This window comes from Triturus cristatus, unplaced genomic scaffold (assembly GCF_964204655.1).
Source record: "Triturus cristatus unplaced genomic scaffold, aTriCri1.1 SCAFFOLD_160, whole genome shotgun sequence".
Classification (NCBI taxonomy): Eukaryota; Metazoa; Chordata; class Amphibia; order Caudata; family Salamandridae; genus Triturus; species Triturus cristatus.
In genome coordinates, this window is record NW_028188469.1 from 767,988 (window position 1) to 792,699 (window position 24,712).

Sequence of the window (24,712 nt, forward strand, 5' to 3'; positions counted from 1 at the left end):
TCAAGTCAGCCCTTGAAGGTCCCCCTGTCCCCAGAAACTCAACCTGATCAGGTTCAAGCTCTTCAGGGACAGTTCCTTCAGGGTCCTCTAGATCAGCTTCCTGGGAAGGCTGATCATCACTCTGAGGCAGGGGGGAAGGCACAGCCTTGACCCTCCTGTTCTTCTTCTTGGTAGGTACTTGGTCCATTGTTCCAGGATCCAAGACCTGAGGTTCAGTGAGGCACTTTTTGGCCTGTGACCTGGTTACAGCAAGGACATGTGATGATATACCTAACATCTCTGCATGAGTCCTGTACTCCACTTCTGACCATAGAGAACTCTCTAGGTCATTGCCCAACAAACATTCTACTGGGAGGTCTGCACTAACCACAACCCTTTTGAGGCCAGTTACCCCTCCCCATGAGAAGTTAACAACTGCCACACTATGTGAAGTAGTGGCATTGCTGGCATTGGTCACCAGGTAGTTCTCACCTGGTATGTACTGTCCAGGATCCACAAAGCCTGGTGTCACCATAGTGACACTGGCACATGTGTCCCTGTAGGCTTGAGCCACTTTGTCATTAATTAAAGGAGTCTGTCTGTACTTGCCCAGGTTACTGGGGCTCACAGTCAGGGACAAATCAATGTCCCCATCACAGATCAAGACTGCCTGTGTAAGGGTTCTGTCTAAGTCAGAATCTCCTTCAGTTCCCATAGTGATTCCCACTACACCCTTTGTCTGGGGACCAACACTGCTAACAGTAGTACTGGGAGCAGGTGCCTTAGGGGCAACAGTGTTGGGGGCTCCACCCTTTTTGCAATCACTAGTCCAGTGAGTTGTATTCTTGCAATGATTGCACCAGGGTTTCTTTTGACCTTCTTTCTTCTTTTTGGACTGTTGGGACCCACCCTCCTTAGCAGTAGTTTGGGGCCCTGTTGAAGACTTCTGGTCTTTAGGTTTCTGATCTCCACCCTTTTGGTCTGTTTTCTTCTGATCACCCCCTTGGCCCTGGTTCTGGTTCTTTTGCTTAACCCTGGTTCTGACCCATTTGTCTGCCTTCTTTCCCAATTCTTGGGGAGAGGTCAGATCAGAGTCAACCAAGTGTTGATGCAGTTGCTGGTTTTGACAGTTATTTAAAATCTGTTCTCTCATCATCAAATTATACAATCCTGTAAAATCAGATACCTTACTTCCCAGCAACCAACCCTCCAAAGCCTTAGTGGCACATTCAATGTATTCAGACCAGTCCTGAGTCTGTGTCTTTTGGGTGTCTCTGAACATTAACCTGTACTGCTCAGTGGTTAAGCCTAACCCATCAACTAGAACACTCTTCAGGACTCTGTAGTTTCTGACATCCTCTTCTCTAACAGTGAGGAGTCTGTCTCTGCCTCTTCCTTCAAAGGAGAGCCAGAGGATTGCTGCCCACTGATCTTCAGGAACCTGCTGTACTTTGCAGGCTCTCTCAAGAGCAGTTATCCACTTGTGGATGTCATCCCCACTTTTGTAGGGGGGCACAACCTTAGACAGGTTTCTATTGTCGAAAACCCTATCTTTGTCCTTAGGGACAATGCTGCCACCAGTGGGTATAGACCCACTCTCTTTATGCTGTCTAGCCTTGCTGAGTTTCTCTTCCATCAGGGCTACTTCTAGCTCCTGCTTCCTGATCCTCAGCTGGGCCTCTTGCATCTTGGCCTCATGTTCCCTCCTCTGAGGGGTGGTCATCCTTCTCCTGGAGTGACCTTGAGAGCCTCTAGAGCCATGGGAAGCATTGGAGTCACCTGAGCGATTCCTTTGCCTTCCCAGCCCTGTGTTAAGTCCACTGGGGAGATCCAGTGGGTTGAACCCACTGTCAGTCCCCAATAGCCTTGGTTTAGCTGGGCCAAGTATAACACTTGGCACTGGGCTAGTTCTCCCTTCATCCTCACTACTGTCAGTATCCTTTTCACTCTCATCCTCTGTGGTAGGCATCCCATCTAAGGGGTGACTATTGGGAAGGGGTACTTCAGTGGCATCTTTAGAAGGGGGGCCTCCTGTTCCTGTCCCTAAGGGGGCTAACTGGGAAGCTTTCTTGAGTGCTCTCTGATTCTCATCATTCTGTAAGAGCTCTCTGAGCTCAGCAGAGTTTGGGTTCTTGGGCTGTTTAAGGCCTCTAAGAGTTGCCAAATGCCTGAGCTCATTCTGATTAAGGGTAGCAAAGCTGGATGGTGCCCTCTGGGGGTCACTCTCAACAGAGATGGGTACAGTGGACCCCTCTGCCCCGGCCATTGCTCTTAAGTGTGGGTGGATGTGTTGCAATCTACCTACACTTGGGTTTACCTACTAAACCTATCTAGTAGTTGTAGTCAGGGTGTGCTACTCCCTTTGCTCTACAACAACTAAGTTCAGTAGAACTTATGTATATCTAATCTTGTTTTATATGTACCTACAGGTACCTATGTGATCTTTCAATTGGTAACCAAGAGATTACAATGGTAAAACACAGCAAGCTCAAATCCAACCGCTGCTCACCAATGTGAGAAGTTGGCCTGGTATATGCTGTTCACTAGTTCTAGTGACCACCTTGTACCATGCCAAGCAACCCTTATGGTGTGGTTGTAAGTCAACCTTTTCGGACTAGCTGCCCTAGTGGTAGCGTAGGCTAAGCAGTCTTTGAGGCTAAACTCGTGAAGCGTGTTAAGCAAGCTGTTTTACCAATAGTAACCCCCTTTTATACCAATGAAAGGACACCACACAGATATATATTCAAAATATATATGTATTTATTTCTCAAAGTAACCCCTAGTCTCTTTATGAGCACAGGAGCACAAATCGTCAAACAAGATTATCACAGAATACACAGAAGTTGCACTTTATATGGATAGGCCCTGGTGGCCACTCGAACCATATACTAAAATAGTGGTATAAGTACCACGAACAGAAAAGGGAAAAGGCCTAGGGCCTCTAGAATCGCTGGGCCTACAAGGAGCTAACGTCAGTTAGTGACCAGGAGGTCCACGGGTGGCGTGTGCAGAGCAAATAGTCACACGCGTGCTCCCATAGGTTTCAATGGGTGCGTAAAAAGTACAAAGTTACTGCAAAAGGAATCTTCCGGATGACCTAGGAACTTAAGATTTGGAACACAGGCACTAGAGATGTAATACTACACTTGGGCACAGGAGTGCCAGCTTTACCTCACCCACAGGAAGCGGGTGCATAGGCCTCAAAGTGCGTCGGGTTTCTTCTATCTGTTCCGTTGAGCCTGGGACAAAGATGCTGCAGGCGGTCGGTCCGGGAGAGATGCGGTGGATCCAAGAGTGGATCGGAGATGTTGAAGACCTGTAAGCAGAGGGGACAGTGTTCACAGTCACTAGCCAGTGACCAGCGTGGCACCAGGTGGGTACCAGGCGATGTCGGGTGCAAACAGGTGATGAGGGGTAGCTTGTCTCCGCAGCCACGTGGTCCCTGAAGGTCGACGACGTCCAGGAGTCGGCTCACGAGCTGTCCCACGCAGGCTCTCGCTGTCGGCGGTGTCGGCGACTTGATCGAAGCAAACAAGCCTTGGCAAAAGCAATTGTAGGAGGATTCGGAAATCAGCTGTTGGTTCTGACCAGCAAGGTCAGAGGGATTGCTCCTTTGGAGGGGAGCAAGGGCCAGTCTGGAGCAACCAGACCAGCGGTGTTTGTCGTAGATTTCGTCGCCAAGATGGCCACTAGCCAGCGGGCCAGCAACCGGTTAGGCGCGTCGAGTGGCAAAATGCAGAAGGGCCCCACGCAGATCGTGGAGATGCTGGAGGGCTCACCTTTGGTGCAGATGCTGCTCGAGGGTTGGGCTTCTCAGGACCCAAAGCACAACTTGGAGGGAGCCTCGGTTGTTGCACTTGTCAGCTTGTCGTAGTCGTTCCAAGATGGCTGGCTCCACGTGTCTCGGTGCCTCCACGGGTCTCCTCTTTTCAGGGACTGTGGATCGGGCGGTGAGAGGTCTGGAGGTCCAGGTCTTGTCAGTCTCTGGGCTCGGGCTCCGGCGGGAGGCGGCGGCAAAGCAGACGGTGATTCGCTGGATGGTGCTTGCGTTAGCAAGGTGGTCACTCCCTGACCACAGGGGAGATTTTCTTCAGTCTTCTGTGCAGCAGAATGTCGAAGTTCCCGTCTTCTTCTTAGTTTCAAGTTGATTCCAGGATGTCTGAAGTCTTAGGACACAGCTCCTACCTTTATTCGGATTCTAGGGGCCGGACTACCTGCTAGGTCCCTCCCTATGGGTGGGACCAGGAAGGGGGGTGGTTACACCCCCCATCCTTTGTCCAGCTCGCCCCAGGCCCGGGACTGGTGTGCCCCAGGACCGGTTTGAACTGGCATATGCACCGAGGCTCCTTGTGAGCCACAGGCATGTCTGGTTTCTTTCAAGCCCTACCTGACCAATACACAAAATCCTGTCTGGGGTGGTGCATGCACCTCCCCTGGCAGGAAACCCTTTGTCCACACCTCCCAAGCTGGAAGGACTCCCAGCAGCAGGAGGGCAGACTTGTGTCTGTGGTGGCAGCATCCATTTTGTGGAGCTGAGGCTATGTCTGATTTTACCCGGGTTTCAGGCACTGTACATGTCGTGTCCCTCTAGGAGGGTGGAATGCTAACCCCGTCGCCAGAATTGGCGAGGGGTTAGTATTCCAATTCGTATGACACCTTACTCGACATGTTTTGATAAAGCCAAACCAAAGATAGCATTTAACCGCGAGGTTCATAATGCACTTAAGAGTATATGGTATGACGATATCTGGAAACAGTAGAAGGAAGTTGTTCCGACCACTGCAGACAGGCTCAGCTCATGCCAGAGCACCATCTCACATGGAACCAAGCACTCTGCCTTCAGGATTGTTAAGGCCTGCCATAGGAGTGACTTATAGGTTACCAGGTGTCCCATTTAAGGTTAGGTATAGGTATACTACACCTAAGTAAGAGGTGATTACACCAACTTACCCCAGCTGAGTGATCAGCCAGTTGTGTCAGATTGTTAGGCCAAGCCTGGGGTGGCATAATACATGCTGCAGCCCCTGGCAGGCCTTGGGTACACCAATGCCCTGGGTACCTAGTGTACACTGGTACAGGGGCTGACAGGGTGATCCACTTCCAATTGGTTATGCACCTAGGGTGCATAGTTTTAATTTAGTAGAGAGAACAGCAGGCTGGGGGTCTGATTGGCAGGCCCACAGCCTCAATATGTCAAAAACCAGTGAAGCAAAAAGCAAAAATTTGGGGTGACCATAGGATAGCAGACCCTACTCTCCTACACCTAGCCATTAAATTTGACTCCCCTCTTACCCCCTTGACTTGTGTATTGCAGTATAGACCCCTTCACAACATGCCACTCTTCCCCCAACTATTGGCAGAACAAATGTCCCACCTGGTAATCCGGGGTGACCCATACTCAACAGAAATGACCGACCTCCTTGACAGGCTGAATTTCATATAACATGTCACAATGCCCACTCATATAAAAGGTCATCTTCTTGACCAAATTTGGACCACCAATCTTACTGTGTCCAATCTGACGGTATCCCCTTGCACCTGGTCTGATAATTTTCTCTTGACCTTCTCTCTTAATAATTTGATCATAACCAAACCCTCTGTTAAAAAGCATCTGATGACACGGCCCTGGAACCATATTAATATCAGTGCTTTCTGTAACTCGTTGAAATCCTCTGCACCCACATATCAGTCCTCTATTAATCTAAGTGAAGAAAACATTAGATCCTGGCTACCAGCTGCCAGTAACACCTTTGCCTCCCTGAGGAAAGTTAAAATGGTCAGGTGTCATGATGCCCAGGGGTCGTTCTCTGATGGTTTGAATACTCAAAATTGGCTCTGTCGGGCTGAACGTACTTTGAGACGGAATTACAGCCCTGATAAAAAATATATCTTTCAAATTCAAACAAAGCAATATAAAAAGTCCATTCTACAAACTAAAATAGCCCATTTTTCGAACAAGATTCTCAATTCTACAAATAAATCTAAAGATATATTTGAGATTGTGAATGAGCAGTCCAATCCAGACAGAATCACTACTAAACCATACCCCAGCCAGGCATTGTGTGATTTCCTGAATACCTTCTTCATCGATAAAATCAGTTCCATCAAAGCTAGCATTCTGGATGACCCACCCTCTGATAATCATGATGTGACACCCAGTAATACTCACTCGTTACATCAGTTTCCAGTTATTAGTAAAGAATCCTTTCCGGACCTTTTAACCAAAGTAAAATCAGGCTCTCCAGCTGACAGTTCCCCCACATATTTTAGGGAAAATCTTCCTAGCATGTCCCGAGCCGGCTATAACACTCCTTAATCAGGGTTTTGTCCCCAGATTCTTCAAGGAAGCTGTGATAGTCCCACTGATTAAGACAACTGGTGCAGATCTTTCAGTCCCCTCGATCTACTGCCCCATTTCATTACTTCCTTACCTGGCGAAAGTGCTAGAAGCCTATGTGGCTAACTGCCTTTGCTCCTTTATAGAACAATCCCACTTCTTACTTCCGCGCCAAGCAGGCTTTTGCCCCTCCCACTCTACTGAGATGGTAATCTTGAGTGTACTGGATGAAATAAAGAAGGAGACTGATAAAGGCACCACCCAGGCATTAGTGCTCCTCGATGGCCTTTGACAAGGTCGAAACATAAAATTTTAGTGGACTGTATCGGAGACCCAGGGTTTCAGGGAAAAGTCCTCCAATGGCTGACGTCCTTTTTAGACAATCGCTCACAATCTGTCCGTCTTTTCCAATACACGGCTCCAAGAGTTAAACTAACTTGTGAGGTCCCGCAAGGTTCCTCCCTGTCTCCACACCTGTTCGATCTGTATCTCCTTCCCCTCATTTAGTCCTTGGGGGAAGGCAAGGTGTGCATCTTCAACTATGCAGATGATCTTCACCATTGATAATACTCCAGCCTCCATTTTGAATTTTCAGACCACTATGTTAAACATCCGCAATTGGATGAATAAAAATCAATTGAAATTAAATCCTGATAAAACAGAGCTGATCCTAACCGGTGGCTCTTAAAACCCTTCCAGTAACCCAACGCTGCGCAAAGTATCCAATTATTCCGTTGTCAAGTTACCGTTCATAAATGCATTATAGATCTAAGCATTACAACTCAAAACCCATGGAGCAATCTCGTATGTCCTATTTATAGTGAGCATGCATCACGTATCTATTAGTCCGCTAATGGGAATTTGCCTAGCTGTAGTGCAGGGTAAGTTCTGATTCTATTAAGGACGTGGAGGCGAGGATTATGCCATTCTTCCTTCGCTTTATTGAACAGCAGCAAGTTTAATACAATGAAACCACAAACTACTACTGGGGTAGAAGAACAAATTCAGTCAAGTCCATCAACACTGTCCACTATGCAGCTCCACTTGATCCCTCCTTAGTGCTTCCTCTTCCTCTTCCTCTTTCTTCGTTGCGAACAGCTTGAACAGGAACCTCACGCGTCCTCTTTGGAACCATCATGTCCTGCAAAAACAGGCAACATTAGCACCAAGGACAGAACCAATGTCCGCAATATCAGCATCAAGGCTGCATGACTACGCATGTAAATCAAAACTTAAGCAAGACGGCAGCACCAAACGACAAATGTCACAGAACATAGCCCCAAGAGGATTTACTAACTCCAGAACGGGGAGGGTCCACAAGTCCGGCAGACGTCCGGGAGGGATAATCCTCGCCTCCGTGTCCTTAATAGAATCAGAACTTACCCTGTACTACAGCTAGGCAAATTCCCATTCTATGTCAGGACCGGAGGCTCCGATTATGCCAGTTTAAAGCTTATCCACCACTAGCTGAGCCACATCCATAACTGGCTTGAAGTAAAACCGCTTAAAGGTGGAATCCGAAGACCAGTCCGCTGCACGCATGAGATCCTCAAGCCGTGCACCCAGTGAAAACGCCTTCGAGGCCATAGCACCCCGTGCAGAATGAGCATCAAACTTTTTGGTATCAATCTCTGCCTCCTGCATGACCCAACGTGCTATGGTCGGAGAGGAAATAACCTTAAAGGGTTTTCGGAGAGCAATCAATAATTGTCATTCACCCGGAGGGCGAACCTCTTCTGTCAACTCCTCATAAGCACGGAGGCACTGCACCACATACAGTTTCAGGGATTCTCTGAACGCCGGGTAGGAAATTACCCTAGTATGACATTTCGTACGCCTGCTAATTGTGAACATCACACCCTCAGGAGAAAAAACTCTGGCAGTAATATCCATGGCCCGCACATCACACACCCGTCTAAACGACACCAAACACAAGAGCATTGCCAATTTCGCAGAAAGCTCCTTAAGTGACCAGAACCTATTAGGCTGCCATGACAGGAAAAGGTTCAAGACCATATTCACATCCCACAGGTGCGAATAACGTGGTTCCAGAGGGAGGGAGAGGCGGATGCCCCAGAGCAGTCGACATACCAAAGGATGTTCCCCCACCAGGGACCCCAAGACGGGCGCGTGACACGCAGAAATCGCTGAACGGAAGGTGTTAATAGAGCGATATGCCAAACCTTGCTCCGCCAGCTCAGCCAAAAAGTTGAGAATATGCACTACATCTACGCCCACGGGAGCCACACTCCGTCGCAGACACCAATTACGCCATCTATTCCAGGCGGAGCGGTATCTCTTGGTAGTACTATCCACCCATGCCTTGGAGAGGAGGGACTCAGCGTGGCCCGAAAGGCCCGGCAGCACCCAGCGACGCCTGAGATCCTCCAGGCCATCAGCCTCAGGGATCCGTCCAACACCATGTGATGAGGTGTGAGATCCGGGTCCAGAAGAACGTGAGGAAAGTGGGGGAGTCGGATTGGAAAATCCCAGGAAAGTTCCAGTAGAACTGGAAACCAAACTTGAGACCTCCACAGCGGGGTGATCAGCACCACCTCTGCCTGCTGGCGACGCACATGGGCCGTGACCCGCGTGATTATGGAGAATGGAGGGAACGCATAGCCCTGCTCCGGTAACCAGTCCTGCAGGAACGCATCTGTCGCCTCCGCTTGTGGATCCGGCCTCCAGCTGAAGAAACGTGGCAACTGATGATCCAGCCGAGAGGCGAACAGGTCCACCGAAAACAGACCCCAACGATCCGCTACCTGGGCAAATACCAGGGGATCCAGCTTCCAGATGCTGACATCCAACCGATGTCGGGAGTGCCAATCCGCTACCTCCTTGGCCCCACCCAGCAAGTACTCTGCCGTAACCGAAACCTGATTGTCCAGGCAAAAATTCCAAAAGTCTTTGTCAAGATCGGACAAAGCGCGGGACCGAACACCCTCCAGGTGGTTGGTGTACCGGACCCCCAACACATTGTCCATCTTGAGGAGGACGCAAGACTGAACCCTGTCTTTGGTCCAGCACTGCGAAGGAGCCCGCAAGGAGCTCGAGGCAATTGATATGTAACGACTGCTCGGGCACCGACCAGGCGCCACCCGTGGAGAAATCTCCGCACCTGGCGCCACAGCCCGACCGGTTGGCGTCTGATTCTATCACCAGTTCCGGGGCCGACCCAAAGATCGCACGCTCATTCCACGCCTCCATGTGCAAAAGCCACCACGTCATCTCCTCTTTCACCTCCGCAGAGAGGGGAACCAGTTGAGAGTAAGTTAAGCCTCTCCGGAGGTGCCGAGCCTTGAGCCGCTGAAGGGCTCGATAATGTAGAGGGCCCGGAAAAATGGCCCGAATGGAAGACGACAGAAGTCCCACCAGACGGGCCAGCTGACGCAAAAACGTATGAGTTTTCGCCTGGGTCTGCCGCAACCCGTGCCTGATTTTCGCCATTTTCTTGGCAGGCAGGCTCAGAGTCGCCAAAACCGAATCTACCACGAACCCCAGGAACGTGACCGTTTGCACCGGGGACAGAAGGGACTTCTTCTCGTTGATAACAAACCCCAGTCCCTAGAGGAGGTTGACCTCCATCTGTAGATGGTCGGAAAGAGTCCGCGGGCATTGATCCATCAAAAGCATGTCGTCGAGGTAGACGATCAGGCGAATGCCCCGAGCTCTGAGAAACTCCACCGCCGGCCGGAGGACCTTGGTGAAGCACCAAGGAGCGGAGGAGAGACCGAAAGGCAGGGAGGTAATCTCGAAGACCTGCCCGTCCCAGAGAAACTGGAGGAAACGCCGATGCGGGGGAAACACTGGGATCGCAAGGTACGCGTCTTTGAGGTCCAGGCGGACCATCCAGTCGCCGGGACGCAAAACATCCCTGAGGAGGTGTATCCCTTCCATTTTGAAATGACGGTACACCACCCATTTGTTGAATTCCTTCAAATTTATAACTGGCCGGCGGCCACCTTCGGGCTTGTCGACCAGGAACAGATTGCTGAGAAACCCCCGAGGATGCTCCCATGCAGGACAGATAGCGCCTTTGTGAAGGAGAGCCATAACCTCTTCGCGCACCAGCACTGCATCGCGCTGCGAAAAGGAGAGGCCAAGGACTGGACAACTGCTGGGGATGGCCATGGCACTCCACCTGAAAGCTCTGCACCGTCTGCAGCACCCATGCATCGCTCGTAAGAGATGCCCAAGCCGGGAAACACTGTGCTAAGTGACCCCCCACTCGCACATGCACTGAAGAAAGGACGCTTACCTTTGTTAAAACCGGAGTTCTGTCCGTTGCCACCCCCACGGCCACGGAACTTCTGTCCTCTCGTGGGGTAGAGGGTGTTGAAGCAGGAGCTATCCTGGAACTGCCCGTGCCCGTAGCCTTCCCTCTGTCAGAGCTGGAGAAGCCAGGGCGGCCGGTCGCGCGTCCCCCTACCGCGACCAGCCCCGTGGAAAACACGGGGGGTGAACAATCGCCGAATATTGGCCTGGGCCTTGTCCAGGGAGGTGAACGTGGCGACAAATTTGCCCGAATCCTGAACAAACGGATCGCCAAACAGGCCCCCTTGGGCCACTGCCCCCACCTCTGAAGAGGCAAGGTCTCCCAGCTTAGGGTTGACCTTAATTAGGAGCGACCTGCACCTCTCTGTGGACAGGGTGCAGTTAGCATTCCCCAGGAACACTATCGCCGGCTGCGCTCAGACTGAAAGCACCTCAGGGTCAATCAAGGACCCGGATGCCTTGGCCTCCTCGGCCATGTCTAAGATCTTGGTGACCGGCTCCACGGCATCGAGGTGCTTGTCCTGACACTTACGCCAGGACCTGTCGATACCCTTTTTAGGGTCTTTGACGAACTTAGCTAGTAAAGTCGCCATCTTAGGGTCGATATCCGGGGTGAGGGCGACTTTGTCGGCGAGACAGGGGTGAGGACATTCTGCGCGGAGCTGATTTCTGGCCTCCTTCTCCATAGGTTTGCGCAGACGCCCTGCAACATACTTCGCCACCTTGTCAGCAGGAACCCAGTCAGTAGACCTAGGATGTACAATATCATCCGGGTCCAGCATGTCAGAAGTAGGGCCAGCCTCCTTGGAAGGGGTGGCAGCCAGGGTCTGGAGGGGCCCGCCTCCTTGTCCATATCGCCCGTGGTATCACTGGCATCAGGATCTGGAGAAGCCATGCGTGGGGGGCGACTGGGGGTCAGTCTGAGGCATCACAGGGTCAGGAACCGGGGCCTGCGCAAGAAAAGCTTGCTTCAAGCGCACAAACGCGTCCACATCCACCCCTTCCCCACACTGTCTCTTAGCAGGAGGGGGACCCTCCCCGGTAGCCTTAGGGGTATCAGGAGGGGGTGCAGACTACGGCATGTACTTCGCGCACTCCTATGCAATGTGCGCCAAATGGCGCTGCTCTAGAGGCTCCATAGCTTGGTTAACAGCGTTATATATGGAGTCATCAACTGCCTGATAAAACTAATCATCCCACGGGAGGTAAGACAGGCCATCATCCCCTCCCTGGTATTGGTTCTGGTCAGGGGACTGCATAACTACTTTCGCCCCAACCAGCAGGCAGTGCCTCAAAATATGCCAGGAACACTGGGGTGCTTAAGCGCGGTGAGCGCTATAATTATTGCCGCTGGGAGGGAGCGCAGACCACATGGGTGAACCCAGTTCACAGATGTGCAGGACAAAGGCCTGGGAGACACTCGTGCCCTTCACTCACACGGGCCGTCTCCTGTGAAGAGCGGCTCCGCGCAGCAATTACGACCCCGCAGGGTGTTTACAAAGAGAAACGGGATACGGACCCCCACTGGGACGTATAACAATCACGGTGACAGTACAAGACCCCGCATGGCGTCACACAGGAGACCGGGCAGCACAGGCTCTCACCGGACAGGCGCGCCAGCACTCTATGATCTGTGCTGGCACGCGCCGAGCGCTAAAAGCACTGCAGCGCCCTCGTGTGGCCAGAACACTGCCACTGGGAGAAATAAGTCGCGTAAGGTACGCACTAGCGTCCCGCGACCAGGGGGGAATCTAAAAGGGAAAAAACGGCACACAAGAACAATGTACAATCCCTCCAGCCCCTCAAAATCAATAACTGAAGTCACAGCTTGAAACACACAGCACACACGCAGAGAGAAAAGAAACGTGACTTATCTTGCTGCTGAGCAGCGAAGGAAGAGGAAGCACTAAGGAGGGGCCAAGTGGAGCTGCATAGTGGACAGTGTTGATGGACTTGACTGAATATGTTCTTTACCCCAGTGTATTCATGGGAGTAGTAGTTTGTGGTTTCATTGTGTTAAACTTACTGCTGTTCAATAAAGCGAAGGAAGAATGGCATAATCGGAGCCTCCGGTCCTGACATAGAATCCAATTTAACAGTTCCATCCAAACAATCTATGAATAATAGCTAGGGTGAGATCTCCGACTGGTTCAGGCCTAGGATTTTGTACAACAAATATATCATCATATATTTCAAAGGAGAATGATGACGCCATTAAGTGTCTGTGTGGTATGATTGAAAGTAATTTTTAAGGGGCTGCCAAATATCGCGGGGTTGTGAGGTGACCGGTAACAACGTAGCGTAGACATCACCCATGGTATCACAATAAGTGAGATCTCGGAGCCACGCTTGCACTGATGGTGCTTGTGCGCTGTCCCAGTGTAATGAAACCTCACTCTTAGCCACTAGTAGAGCAATAGTGCTAAACCATCTGATGCTACGCTTTAGGTGCTTAACTTTACCCATTAGGGCTGTCATTGGGTGAGGGGACATGTCCTGTTCCACCATGAGAGAAAGTCGTTCAAACACTTCCACTCAATATGTGCGTACCGGGGGACAGGTCCACGCAAGATGGGAAAAATCTGCCTCGATGGTACCGCACCTTACGCAGGTGTCTGACATTGCAGGATTCATTCTAGCCATCAACTTGGGAGTGAGGTATATTCTATGCAAATATTTAAAATGTAACAGTTTGTGCTTGTATTTGCCCGACACATACCGCATCTGTGCACAGCAGTATCGACATATGTCATCTGTGGTAGTTGGGCCCAAATGTTGTTTCCAGGATGTTCACGCCTTGGTGCCCACCACTGGGCGGAGGGACAAGGACAGATGATACATACGAGAGACTAAGTGCGTGCTATCCGGAGATGTTATGGCTAGTGTGAGTGGTGGGATTTCACTCTGTTCTGATGAAAATTAACGATTTTAAGAGCAGCAGATCACCTCTTCTACAAGCGCCCTGAAACCGTATAGTGTACGTGCGCTATACAAATTCTTTTAACATAACATAACATTAACTGGTATAGGAATCCCAGGACTCAGCACTGGAGGGGAGCGGTATAGGAATCCCAGGACTCCGCATCTGAGGGGGGATTAGTATAGGAATCACAGGACTCCGCATCAGAGGGGAGCGGTATTGGAACCCAGGTCTCCCCATCAGAGGGGAGCGGTAAGGACTCCGCATTGGAGAGGACTGGTATAGGAATTCCAGGACTCAGTCAGAGGGGGGATCAGTATAGGAATCACAGGACTCATAGTCAGAGGGGAGTGGTGCGTTCCCCCAGCACCAAATGTGCTCCGTGCGGCCAAATAAGGGATTTCTTGCAACTGGAAATTTATACCTCAAATATGCACTTGGTATTGCAAGTGTTTCTTATTTTTACACTTATTAATGCATTGACTATTTCCAAATGTAGCAATTTGTACTTAGGTTGTGTCTACAAACAGCTATGAGATCTACTGATCAATTTCTAGTCTTATTTTTAAAAGAAGTTTACATTTAATTGTGGAGTGCTGCTACAACACATACATTTATAGTTCAGGGCATTCATGGTCTTCTCCAATTTATCCACAAATATATTATATCTGAAGTATAGTGATTAGTTGTTGCCTGAAAGCTGCTGAATCAATCTTCCAGCCGAGATATCCTTTCAATGTATTAGATATTATTAAATCCAGTGTCAACAAGCTAATTTACATAAGAGGGGCAATTTTCCTTCAAGTCTACAGGCACCTATAAGGAAATGAAGCCACTCCCTCTTCCTTAAGCGCGTTTCAAGGAGAAAGCCATATCAGGATCATTAGTGGCTGCTGAGTGGTGATTCCTCAGCTCGCAGTGGTACTAATATACAAATGTCCAACATAGGTCAGGAGGACCGAATCCTTGCCAGATCTTCAGGATATCCACAGAGGCAGGATTACATTCAGTGATATTAAATAGAACTCATGTACGTACATGATGCTTACCCTGAAAGACTCTCTTGGTTCCTGCACTCTTGGACAGACGTTAGACACCCTCTCCTAACACGCTTGTCGAAGTCTGTCCTACTTTGGTTTCCTTGCAGTAACTAGTTCTTCCTCTGTATTGCCACCGCCCCATAGATTTACACCTGGACATTTTAATTCCTAACGCCAGGAGACCAGTCCTCTGGTCTAGGCAGCGCTATATAGGTACTCCAACTGCACCAAAAATTCCTGTGTTCTGAATAGTGTAAGTATGCACTTCCTGCGTTGCATTCATGCTTTTTTTCAATTGACCCACTCATAGGCACGTGAGTTTGGTGTGTGTGCTTGGGTGCTTTGTTCTTAGTACCACATGAAAAAGTCGATGTTATAACAATTGAAAGCACACAAAAACCATTATAAGTGAACATCCTAACAGAGTATGATATTTTTGTGACTATCTCAATTTGCTAAGAATAAAAATTGCTGTTTTCTTATCACATGGTATGTTTTGCCAATGTTTTTGTATCTCATGAAAAAATTCCAATAACATTTATTATGCACAAAACTTTGGAACTCTGGCAGTCATATTAAAGTTTTGTTTTTCTAATTCCAGGTTAAATAGTTACAGCATAGAGCCGGCCATGGGGTAAGTGGAAGGTCAAAGGGCAAAGCGTGTGAGATTGGGAGGCATGAGAGGGGGGCTTGACAGCAGGTGAGAGGATAAAGGGGCGACATTCAGAGGAAGAGAAAGAGAACAATAGGTGTGCAAACTGTTAGAGGGGGGTTCCGGGATGGAGATATGGTCTAAGCGACAAATCAAAGCACAAACCGTCATAGAGGGTACTGGGAGGGAGATATTGACTAATTGACAGGCCAAAGGGCAAATTGCCAGCATGGAACCATGGCAGAGTAGCAGAACAACGTGTAAACCATTGGGGAGGAGCCTGTGAGTGAGCCATGGGGTCAGTGACAGAAGAAAGTTCATTGTTAAAGCACAAGCTCTCAGGGACCAGGGAAAGAGAGACTTGATCAGAGAGAAACAAACACAAACTGTCATGGAGTTATGAGAGGGAGACACAGGATCGGGGACAGAACAAAGCACAGACTGCCAGGATACACTGACAGACACGTTATCAGAGACAGAACTGAGTGCTAACTGTCAGGGAACACTAATTGGGGGATTAAAAAGGGTCAGAGCTATAAAAAAAAGTGCAAACTGTCAAGGAACACTGAGAGGGAGATACAAGATCAAAGACAAAACAAAGCCAAACTGTCACTGAACACTGAAAGAGAGACCCAGGAGCAGAGTTAGAAGAAATTGTAAACTGTCGAGAAATACTGTGAGAGATACAGGGTCAAATACAGAGCAAAGCACAAACTGTCAGTCATCACTGACAGCGAGATGGGTCAGGAACAGAAAAAACACAAACTGTCAGAGAGCACTGAAGGGGAGTTACAGGGTCAGAGACAGAACACAGCACAAACTGACATGGGATCAGAGACAGAACATACCACAAACTGTCATGTAAAATTGCGAGACCGAAACACTGGGCCAGAGACCCAACAAAGCACAAACTGACATGGGATCAGAGACAGAATAAAGTACAAACTGTCAAGGAACACTGCAAGAGACAGACACTGGGCCAGAGACAGAACAAAGCAAAAACTGTCAGGTAATACTGCTAGAGACACTGGGTCAGAGGCAGAACAAAGCACTAACTTTCAGGGAACACTGAGAGACAGTGTCAAAGACAGAACAAAGAACAAACTGTCGGGGAACAATGAGAAAGAGACACATGGTCAGATACAGAGCAAGGCACACATAGTTGTGGAAACACAGGGAGAGAGAAAGAGGGGGGGGGGGGGATCATCAACCAAACAAACCATAAACTGTCATAGAAACACTGGGAGGGAGACATGCGGTCAGGGACCGAACAAAGTAAAATTTGTTAGGGGAACTCCGGTAAAGAATATGGGAAAGTCATTGAGCAAAGTGGAACCCATTAGAGAATGGGCTAAGTATCAGACTAATCTGCAAAGAAAACATAGGGTAGGAAAAAACTTGAGGTATGAGATGGAAGACAAGGCAAATAGTCAAGGGTGTGACTGAGGGAGATACATGGTGTAAATGACCGCAAATGTTTAAAAAACGAGGAGAAAGGCTATGGATAAATGACAGAACAAAGTGTGAACTGACTGATTAGTTAGTGTTGTATGGTTAGCGACCTGAAAAGAGTGTGTAATGAGGTACGCTACTTAAAATAATTTGGAGGTGGTGGATAAATCATAAATTAAATCTAGAACTATAACTTTTAAATTTTTTAAGTTTGTGTTGTTTAAGTTTGATTTCAATAGGGAACAAAGTTTTACTAACTATAACTAAGCTTTAACTTTTGTTTTTCGTTAGATTTCAATGTTTTTTAAAAATTTGAATAAAAATATTTTTCAAATTGTAGAGTCCCGTGTCTTCGAGTGGAGTGTTGTTATGTGGAGTGTTGTACAATACAGTGGAGAAGAGTGTTGTATAGTCTATTGTCTTAGAGTGGAATAGAGTGGAGCAGAGGGAAGCAAGTTAATTAATGTAGAAAAAAATGCATTCTGCTGCCAGCAAAGATACCAAAAGGTACTGGGAAATAATTGCTGACTGCTGTGGTTCCAGATCAAAGTCCCTTCCGGCGCCCATTCTAGAAGCAGTTTGGAGAATATATCTTGAACATCTTTATTCCCGAAACACTGATTCTGTCTGGTTGCCTACTTTCCCTATAGTTGTTCATTCTTCTCCCTCAGTAGGTTATACCCCCTCTATGGGCGAGATCGTGGGAATCATCAAGAGAATGCGATCCTCTCAGGCGATGGGCCACGATGAAATCCCCATGACCGTCATCAAAAAGGATCCCTTGCTGTGGGCTTCCAATGTCACACCCCTTCTTGCTCATTGTTACCCGTGGGGGTTACTCCCCACTTCCTGTTGTGGACTCATTTTAATCCCTCTCCATTCATAAAAAGGGTCCTAGACATTTTCAGTATTTATTGACAAATACTATTTCTAGATTCAGTGTGTAAAGTATTTGCTAGGAACATTCTGGAACACCTCACTGAGTGGGTGGTGCAGAAGAAAATCCTCCCTATGGAAGAAGCAGGCTTTAGGAAAAATACTGCACATTAGATAATATCTATAAGTTGTACCTCATAGTTGAAAATGCACCTCAGTTGAGGTGTTAATGCCTATGTAGTGTTCATAGATTTTTCAACGGAATTTGACAGGCCTTTACTTTGGTAAAAATTAAAGTTGAGAATTCTTGGCACTCTTCTCTCAGTAATAATTGCCCTGCACTCCTCTACTTGATGCCAGCTCTTTGTTCAGGGAAGAGAGAGGATTATCCAGCATAATTCCAACAAAAAATGGGTTATAACATGGTTGTCTATTGGTTCCATTGCTTTTCTATTTATATGTCTCAGACCTCCCTAGTTGTTTTGCTGCTGCCAAGGGAGAAGCTCCAAAGATAGGGGGCCGTCTCTCTCTCCCTGTCTGATGTACGCTGATGATATCGCAATTTGGGATTTAAAATATAAGGGCCTGAAAAATTGGTTGGTATCCATTCAGCAATATACTGCCCATCACTATCTCAGGATCAATGTATTAAAGAGCAAAATATTGGTTCTAAAAACCAAAAGGTTTAGGGAGATCAACAACTATGTCTGGAGTATAGATTCAGAAAAATTGGAGATTGGAAAGTCTTATCCCTATTTAGGGAAAGCTGTAACTTGTAATACACTGGATAAAGCCCATATAGATTTTTGTATCTCCAAGGCCTCCTACCATGCAAATGGGTTAAACGCCTTTTATAATGCAATGGGGTGAAAGCACTTTTTGCAGATGCTATCCGTTTTCAAGGCGAAAGTCCTACAAACTTCGTTATACACTGTAAAGTCTATTATTGTGATACATTGGGACTTTCTAGAGAAAATGGAAGGGCGCAATTTATGCAAATTATGCAATCTTAATACAGCGGAACAGACTCCAGCCATTAGGTTGCAGGACTAGCCAGTGTGATTTGGTGTGGTTATCAGCTGAAGAACAGTGAAAAGGACTCCACGAGGGACTGTATGAATCATGAATCTTGGTTCTGACTTGGGCAAATACTCTTTTTCACGTGACTTTGCCTAGGCACTGATTTTCAGGAAGAGGTTGGGACCTTGCTTTCTCCCCTTGATCTCAAAAACCAACTAAACGGTATAAGTATTATTATTAGTTACCAAAGAGATCTTATGCACTGCACGATGATGAGAAAGTTGGCAGCTATAACCTTATCTAGCTGCCCAAAGATAGCCCAGAAATCACGAATATGGAATTTGGACCATGGTTCTCGATGTTTTATGATACTATTTCAGGTTAATTTGCAACCATTAAAAGACTTAACTGCACACTGGTCTGAAAACTGGGAAAGACTGCAATCTGTGTGATCAGGAAATCCTTGATCTTGCTCTTTTTTGTGTATCCTGCACTATTGTCTCCGCGACGCCACCTTCTTCGGCCAGTGCTTTTATTGAATAATGTTAAGCCGGTAGAGGCGGCCCGAAAGTTCCTTTTCCATCCAAAGTAATTTGTATTGAATTTTGTTTAAAGGTTTTATAAATCTATTTTAATTAGTTTTTTGATTGCTGCTAAAGAAGGAGGCGGAGCACCTTTGTTTGCACATAGAATAATTTGCACATAATGTCAGCTGTTATGTCAGGAGAGAATTTTATTACGTTATTGGAAATGTATGATGAAGAAATGTGAATATACTTTTACTGTCTCAGTCTTCTCTGAATTGTTTTAGCCACTCTTAATCTGGATTCAAGTTTGTTACTACATCTGGGGAGAGAACTCTATGAGATGTGCTTTATGAAGTAATTTTCATATAATCCTTCACTGCCATGTCATATGGAGAATTTCTTTTGTTATCTATTATGGAGGAATTGATTTTTATATTCAATATTGTTGAACTTCCTTTTAATCTAGTCTTTTAAACTGCTAAGAAGAATTATTATTGTATCTTATGTATTGTATTGTTTTGATTTCTTGTGGACCTCTATTGAGTGCCAAAACATGAACAAATAATGTAATTTAATTGACAGGAGAGAGGCACTATTAGAACTATGGGCTATCTTCAACGAGGCCCAGACTGATAATTCTACCACCGCAATGGGGGGTCAGGTAGTTGAACAAACACATGGAAAAAGCAACCACAGGCAGGGAACCCAGCCCAACAAGGACTCGGGCCACGGCAGGGAACAGTAACTGTTTGGGGAGGTAATGCTTTCACACAAATGCAGAACCCAAGCGTGCAGTAATTTAAAACCCCCAATGCGAAGCATTCATTTCACACACACCTCAAAATTCACTAGACCAAAACTCAAAAGAAAGACCAATGAGACAAGCCTTTATCTGCGTTCAGGAAATTCAGGGCTGCTGTACCTGTTTTGTCCATCGGGTATCGTCATTAGGGCGCCTGCAGGAACCTAGGCCCCACTCTGCTGCTGATCCTCCAGGGCGGGGTTAGCTGGCCACACACCGGAGGAGGTCAGCCGGACAAGGGGCAGGGCTGCTACCCAACCAGTGTCTAAAAGCTGTCACCCAGATCTTTGCACCCACAAGTCAATTGGGACGGGTTCCGAGAACCAAATCGAAAGGTGCCCATTCTCGTGCACCAATCCCAGGACCAACATTTATTTGTGGCGTGTGCCTCCAACAGCGCCTCAAAAGCTAGAAGCCTCCACTCAAATTTCAGTTACAAAATGAAGCGATTTTCAACTGTTGGGGGCCAAGTTTCCCATAAGCTTGGGATAGTCTAGACCCCATAACACCCTCTGATCACAATGGGTGCTGCCGCATCCATTCATTTCTAAAGAACTGCCTGGTCAAATGGAGTCTGCCCAGAAATTGTCACAGCACTTGCATAGGGATCTCCCCAATATCACTAACAATTACACCGAACCCAACACTAGCATGCCATCCGCACTATACATTATCTTCTTACACAACACATGGTATTAGCACATAACCGCCGCGGGCTCCAAGACATTAGCCAGGTCAAGTTACGTCTGTTCACTGATACTGCATGCAGTAGGCGCAGACAGGCTTTACTTGTCCTAAGAGTTAGTCCCCGAAAAAGCGAAATACCTTCTCCACCTGAACCTATGTAGGATTAGGGCAAAATACAACCCAACCGAGTAGAACCCATAGAATAGTAGTGACCCTGACCCGATACAAGACCAACCCCACAGTACTATGCCTTTTCATTGAGCTTAGCGATATTCAAACTGAGCTAGATAGGATGCGCAGGAGGGGCACCATAGGAGAAGGATACTGTTTGGCCCCGAGAATTTCCACAGAAGAGATTCTTAGAGGTAGTGAAACCACCAAACCATTACCTGCTTCCATCCGTGGTCCCAGGGTCACCCTTAGCATATCTGGGGCTCTCTTCTTTAATAACAAATGGACCCCACATCGCCGTCTATCGTGGGAAAATAACACTGTGTTAACTTGGTATTCAAAACACGGCGGCACCATGCGATAGGCCCACGCCAACGCGTAAAATGACCGCGTTAAAACCAACGCGACGCCGCAAAAATGCGAAACACGAACGCAAAAAAAGCTGCGATGAGGCCAATCGCGATACAAAAATCAGCGATAACCAGCGATAGGCCTGCAATTCACACCCGTCATGTGGGAAAAGGCACCATAAATGCAGAATACAAAAACGGCGAGATGTAAATGTATGAGCACAACCCCACATCCGTGACGTAGAACAAATGACCATTGTCCCGCATCACATAGGCATCTCCTCACAGTCACAATGTACATTGACATGCATTCGGCATGTCAACTGCGCCAATGCAGACACATACATGGAACACACAGTGAAACCGCATCTCCCCTTCACATTGCAGAGGGACAAGCAACCCCTCCTGCACACAGACGTGTCATTGCCATGATCAATCAATAATGACAGCGTGGACGAATGTAGGGGCAGTGACTCCCGCTTACATACATGTTGTGGGACTTGAGTCACAGGGGGCATCCCTGCATCATGGTGGCACATAACTGACCCCAAAAGGAGCCCTGTTGTCACCTGTAGGTCAAAAATGGCAGCCAAAATGGAATGATCTTGGACACACGTGAAATGCCGAAGAGTGGGATACCCTACTAACTGTGACACACAGAACTTGCATTTCGAATACGTGACACCCCAAACAGCCCCTCTGCACAGAGGTGACACACCCACCATCCATGAACTCATCATAAAATTGTCATAAACACGTCGCACTCACACTTGTCTGAGTGATGTGCCCGAACAGATGAGTGACATGCATTTAGGGAAAGTTATTTTGGAATGCATTTATTTGCACATGCGCGGCCTGTGGTTATTCTGTACTGTCCCATGATTGCCAAGGACTGTCACAATGTGACTTGCTCATCAGAAGAAATTTGCAATGATGGTGTCCCTGTGGGCTATTCCTGCAGCGGCTGCAGTGGGGTGTGGTCCACCTGCCTCTTCTTCATCATCATCGTCCGGTGCCCCTGGAACTGGTATCCATGGTGCCTTGCTGCGTACACATATGTTGTGCACACACAACATGCAACGATCATCTTGCACACATTGTTAGGGCTCTACAGGAGCATTCCACCTGTGACGTCCAGGCACCTGAAATTTGACTTCAACTCGCCAAATGTGCGTTCCACGATGCCCCCGATGCATTTGTGGGCTGCATTGTACTGCCTCTGGGGCTGTGTGTTCAGGGCGCAGAGGGGCGTCATCATCCAAGCGCAGAGTGCATATCCTTGGTCACCTGTGACAGTGCAGAGAGACAGGAGTCAATAGTTGATTCTGCATGATGTGTTGGCAGGCTCACTGGTTTATTGGTGTGTGATATGTGTGACTTTGTGATTCCTGTATGACATGTACTGCTTGTTGCAAATGAGCGGCATCAATGTGTATTACATAGCTTCACAGTTGCTCCTCCCTCCCCCGGAAGTCTATTCACTAGTGTGTGCAGCGCGGTTGATTCACTTGTACCCCTACGGCACACCATTGTCATGCCCGTCTGCGCATGTCCACAAGCCTGCCAACGACACAGTGATGTTGTGCGCTGAAGGTGGGCGGCCACGTGTGTGTAGGCCTATGGAAAGGACAGGGCGGACACAGATGTAGAGGTCATGCCTGGCTGAACTCGCCCTGCGGTTAAGGGTAGACCTTTGGCTTATGCTGCAGATATAGCGACACACACAGAAGTTGGCATGTATGATCCCGGACTCCGGGCAGGCTTGCTCACCCTCATGTACCCCGAGGCCGCACTCCGTGGGCATGCTACATAGCAACATTGCACATTGAGTGATGGCTGGCGCAGACACTACACCAGAGATACACGCATCTGTTACCTCCTTGTCAAGGCCTAAACTCAACAACGCCCAGAGCCACGTGTCCAATAACCACACCCCTACGCTGTACGCTGGTCCACTCACTTATGCTCACAGGGGGGTTCGGCACAGCTACATGTCCCAGGTCTACCCCACTGCCTGAGGTGACAAGGTTGTGCACGCTGTACACAGCACAATGTGATGTGGTATGGTCCAGGGCCCTCATGCATACATAATGACCACACGGACACACTGAGATAATTTGTGGAACTGGCTACGGGCATGTGCGGCCGGCACCTTTTATTGCCAGGGTCACACGTCCAGTGACGCCTGTGCTGGATGGGTGTTGGGTAGTGTAAGCAACCCCTCAGGGGTTGGTTGGTGCTGGCAACAACTACAACAGTGATCAGACAATCAGAAGTTTAAAGTACAAACAGCAAGGGACCATGACGCGAGCTGCACAGTTAGTGGTCCCGGATGCCCTGCAGCCGGCACAGGCCCACCCGCAAGGGACGGTGACTTGTGGTGCACTGAGATAGGGCAACGAGTGCTGAGCAGGTCGTCGTTGATGTCCAAGGAGAATGTCGCGGAGTGTTACGGGGGACAGTGGAAGGTGTTCATCCAGGGCATGATGCAGAGCGCAGAAGCAAGCAGAAACAGGCATTATGGAGGAGTTGAATGCTAAAGTCTTCTTTTTCCCACCATGTCAGTATCAGCTACATGAGGAAGACAAGCCCCAGGCCATAGACTCAGACGCCAACAAAGTTCAATGGAAGAGTGCCCATGACTTCCGTGGTACAGAGTCATGGGCACCAGAGCTGTGCGGGGATGCAGACTGCGATGAGGCCTGTACAATGATATTAACTCTGCAATTAACAAATCAAGACTCAGTTCAAATTGTGTGTCCTACTCGACCGCAGTGTGTGCCGGAGGCAGCGGTCAGCGTGGGGCAACCGCTGTGCAGCCAGCTCCTCCTGGATCTCTAACACACCGCGTTGGAATGGCAGGTGGAGAAGATTCCTGGTTGACGGAGCTGGTGTGCACCCTGCGACTATGCCGTGTCCTGCCTGGGACGGACCGGATTGGATTTGTCTGAGGCCTGCTGGACCGGTGTGTAGGCCTAATGCAGAAGTCCTCAGGGGCCCATAGACACGTATTGTCGGAATGCTATGCACAGAGTTGGTGGCACCACATTGAATGGAGTATAGGGATTTAAACGATGCCACGAATATGTACTCTGCCATCGTGTAATCAAGACTCCATTCCAAATGTGAAACCTACTTGTCTGCTGTGTATGCCGGTGGAGTGCGTCAACGGGAAAGGAGTACTGCGGGCCTTGCTCGCGGAGTCCGCGATGGTCTGAGGAGGCTGCCAAGTTCGTGGGCCTCTGGCTTGTAGCTGGCACAGGCACGTGGTGGGCACTCTTGGAGACACGCTGTTGTTGGCAAGTGAGTAGTGAGGCCTGGAATGCGCATTGGCGGACGTGACTGGTTCGGGGAGCAGCGGTCCGGGCTGTGGCAGGCGCCCAGGATCGCAGGCACGGCCGCACACGGCATACGCCTCGTGGCGGGGTGAAAGGCGCCACCCTGGCAGACACGGACATTCCGTAAGAGAACCACGCCCAGGGCTACGTGCTTTTTATTCACACCCCTACGCTAGCCTGGCGTATGCCAGGCCAGCCCACTCCACACACGCTTACAGGGGGGACGTACCAAGCTACATTTCTGTGATCTTCCCCACTGGCTACGGTGAAATGGTTGCGTCCA

At 48.5% G+C, this 24,712-nt stretch overlaps 1 protein-coding gene across 1 annotated transcript in view; it reads left to right on the forward strand.

The window, feature by feature from the left end:
- LOC146768984 (zinc-binding protein A33-like) overlaps positions 1-24,712 on the forward strand; it is a 233,237-nt gene that overhangs the window by 76,050 nt on the left and 132,475 nt on the right. Inside the window, exon 2 of the mRNA XM_085640582.1 lies at positions 15,156-15,188. Within this exon, the coding sequence (XP_085496708.1) occupies positions 15,184-15,188 (5 nt within the window). The 5' untranslated portion in view covers positions 15,156-15,183. The remainder of the gene's footprint in view (positions 1-15,155; positions 15,189-24,712) is intronic.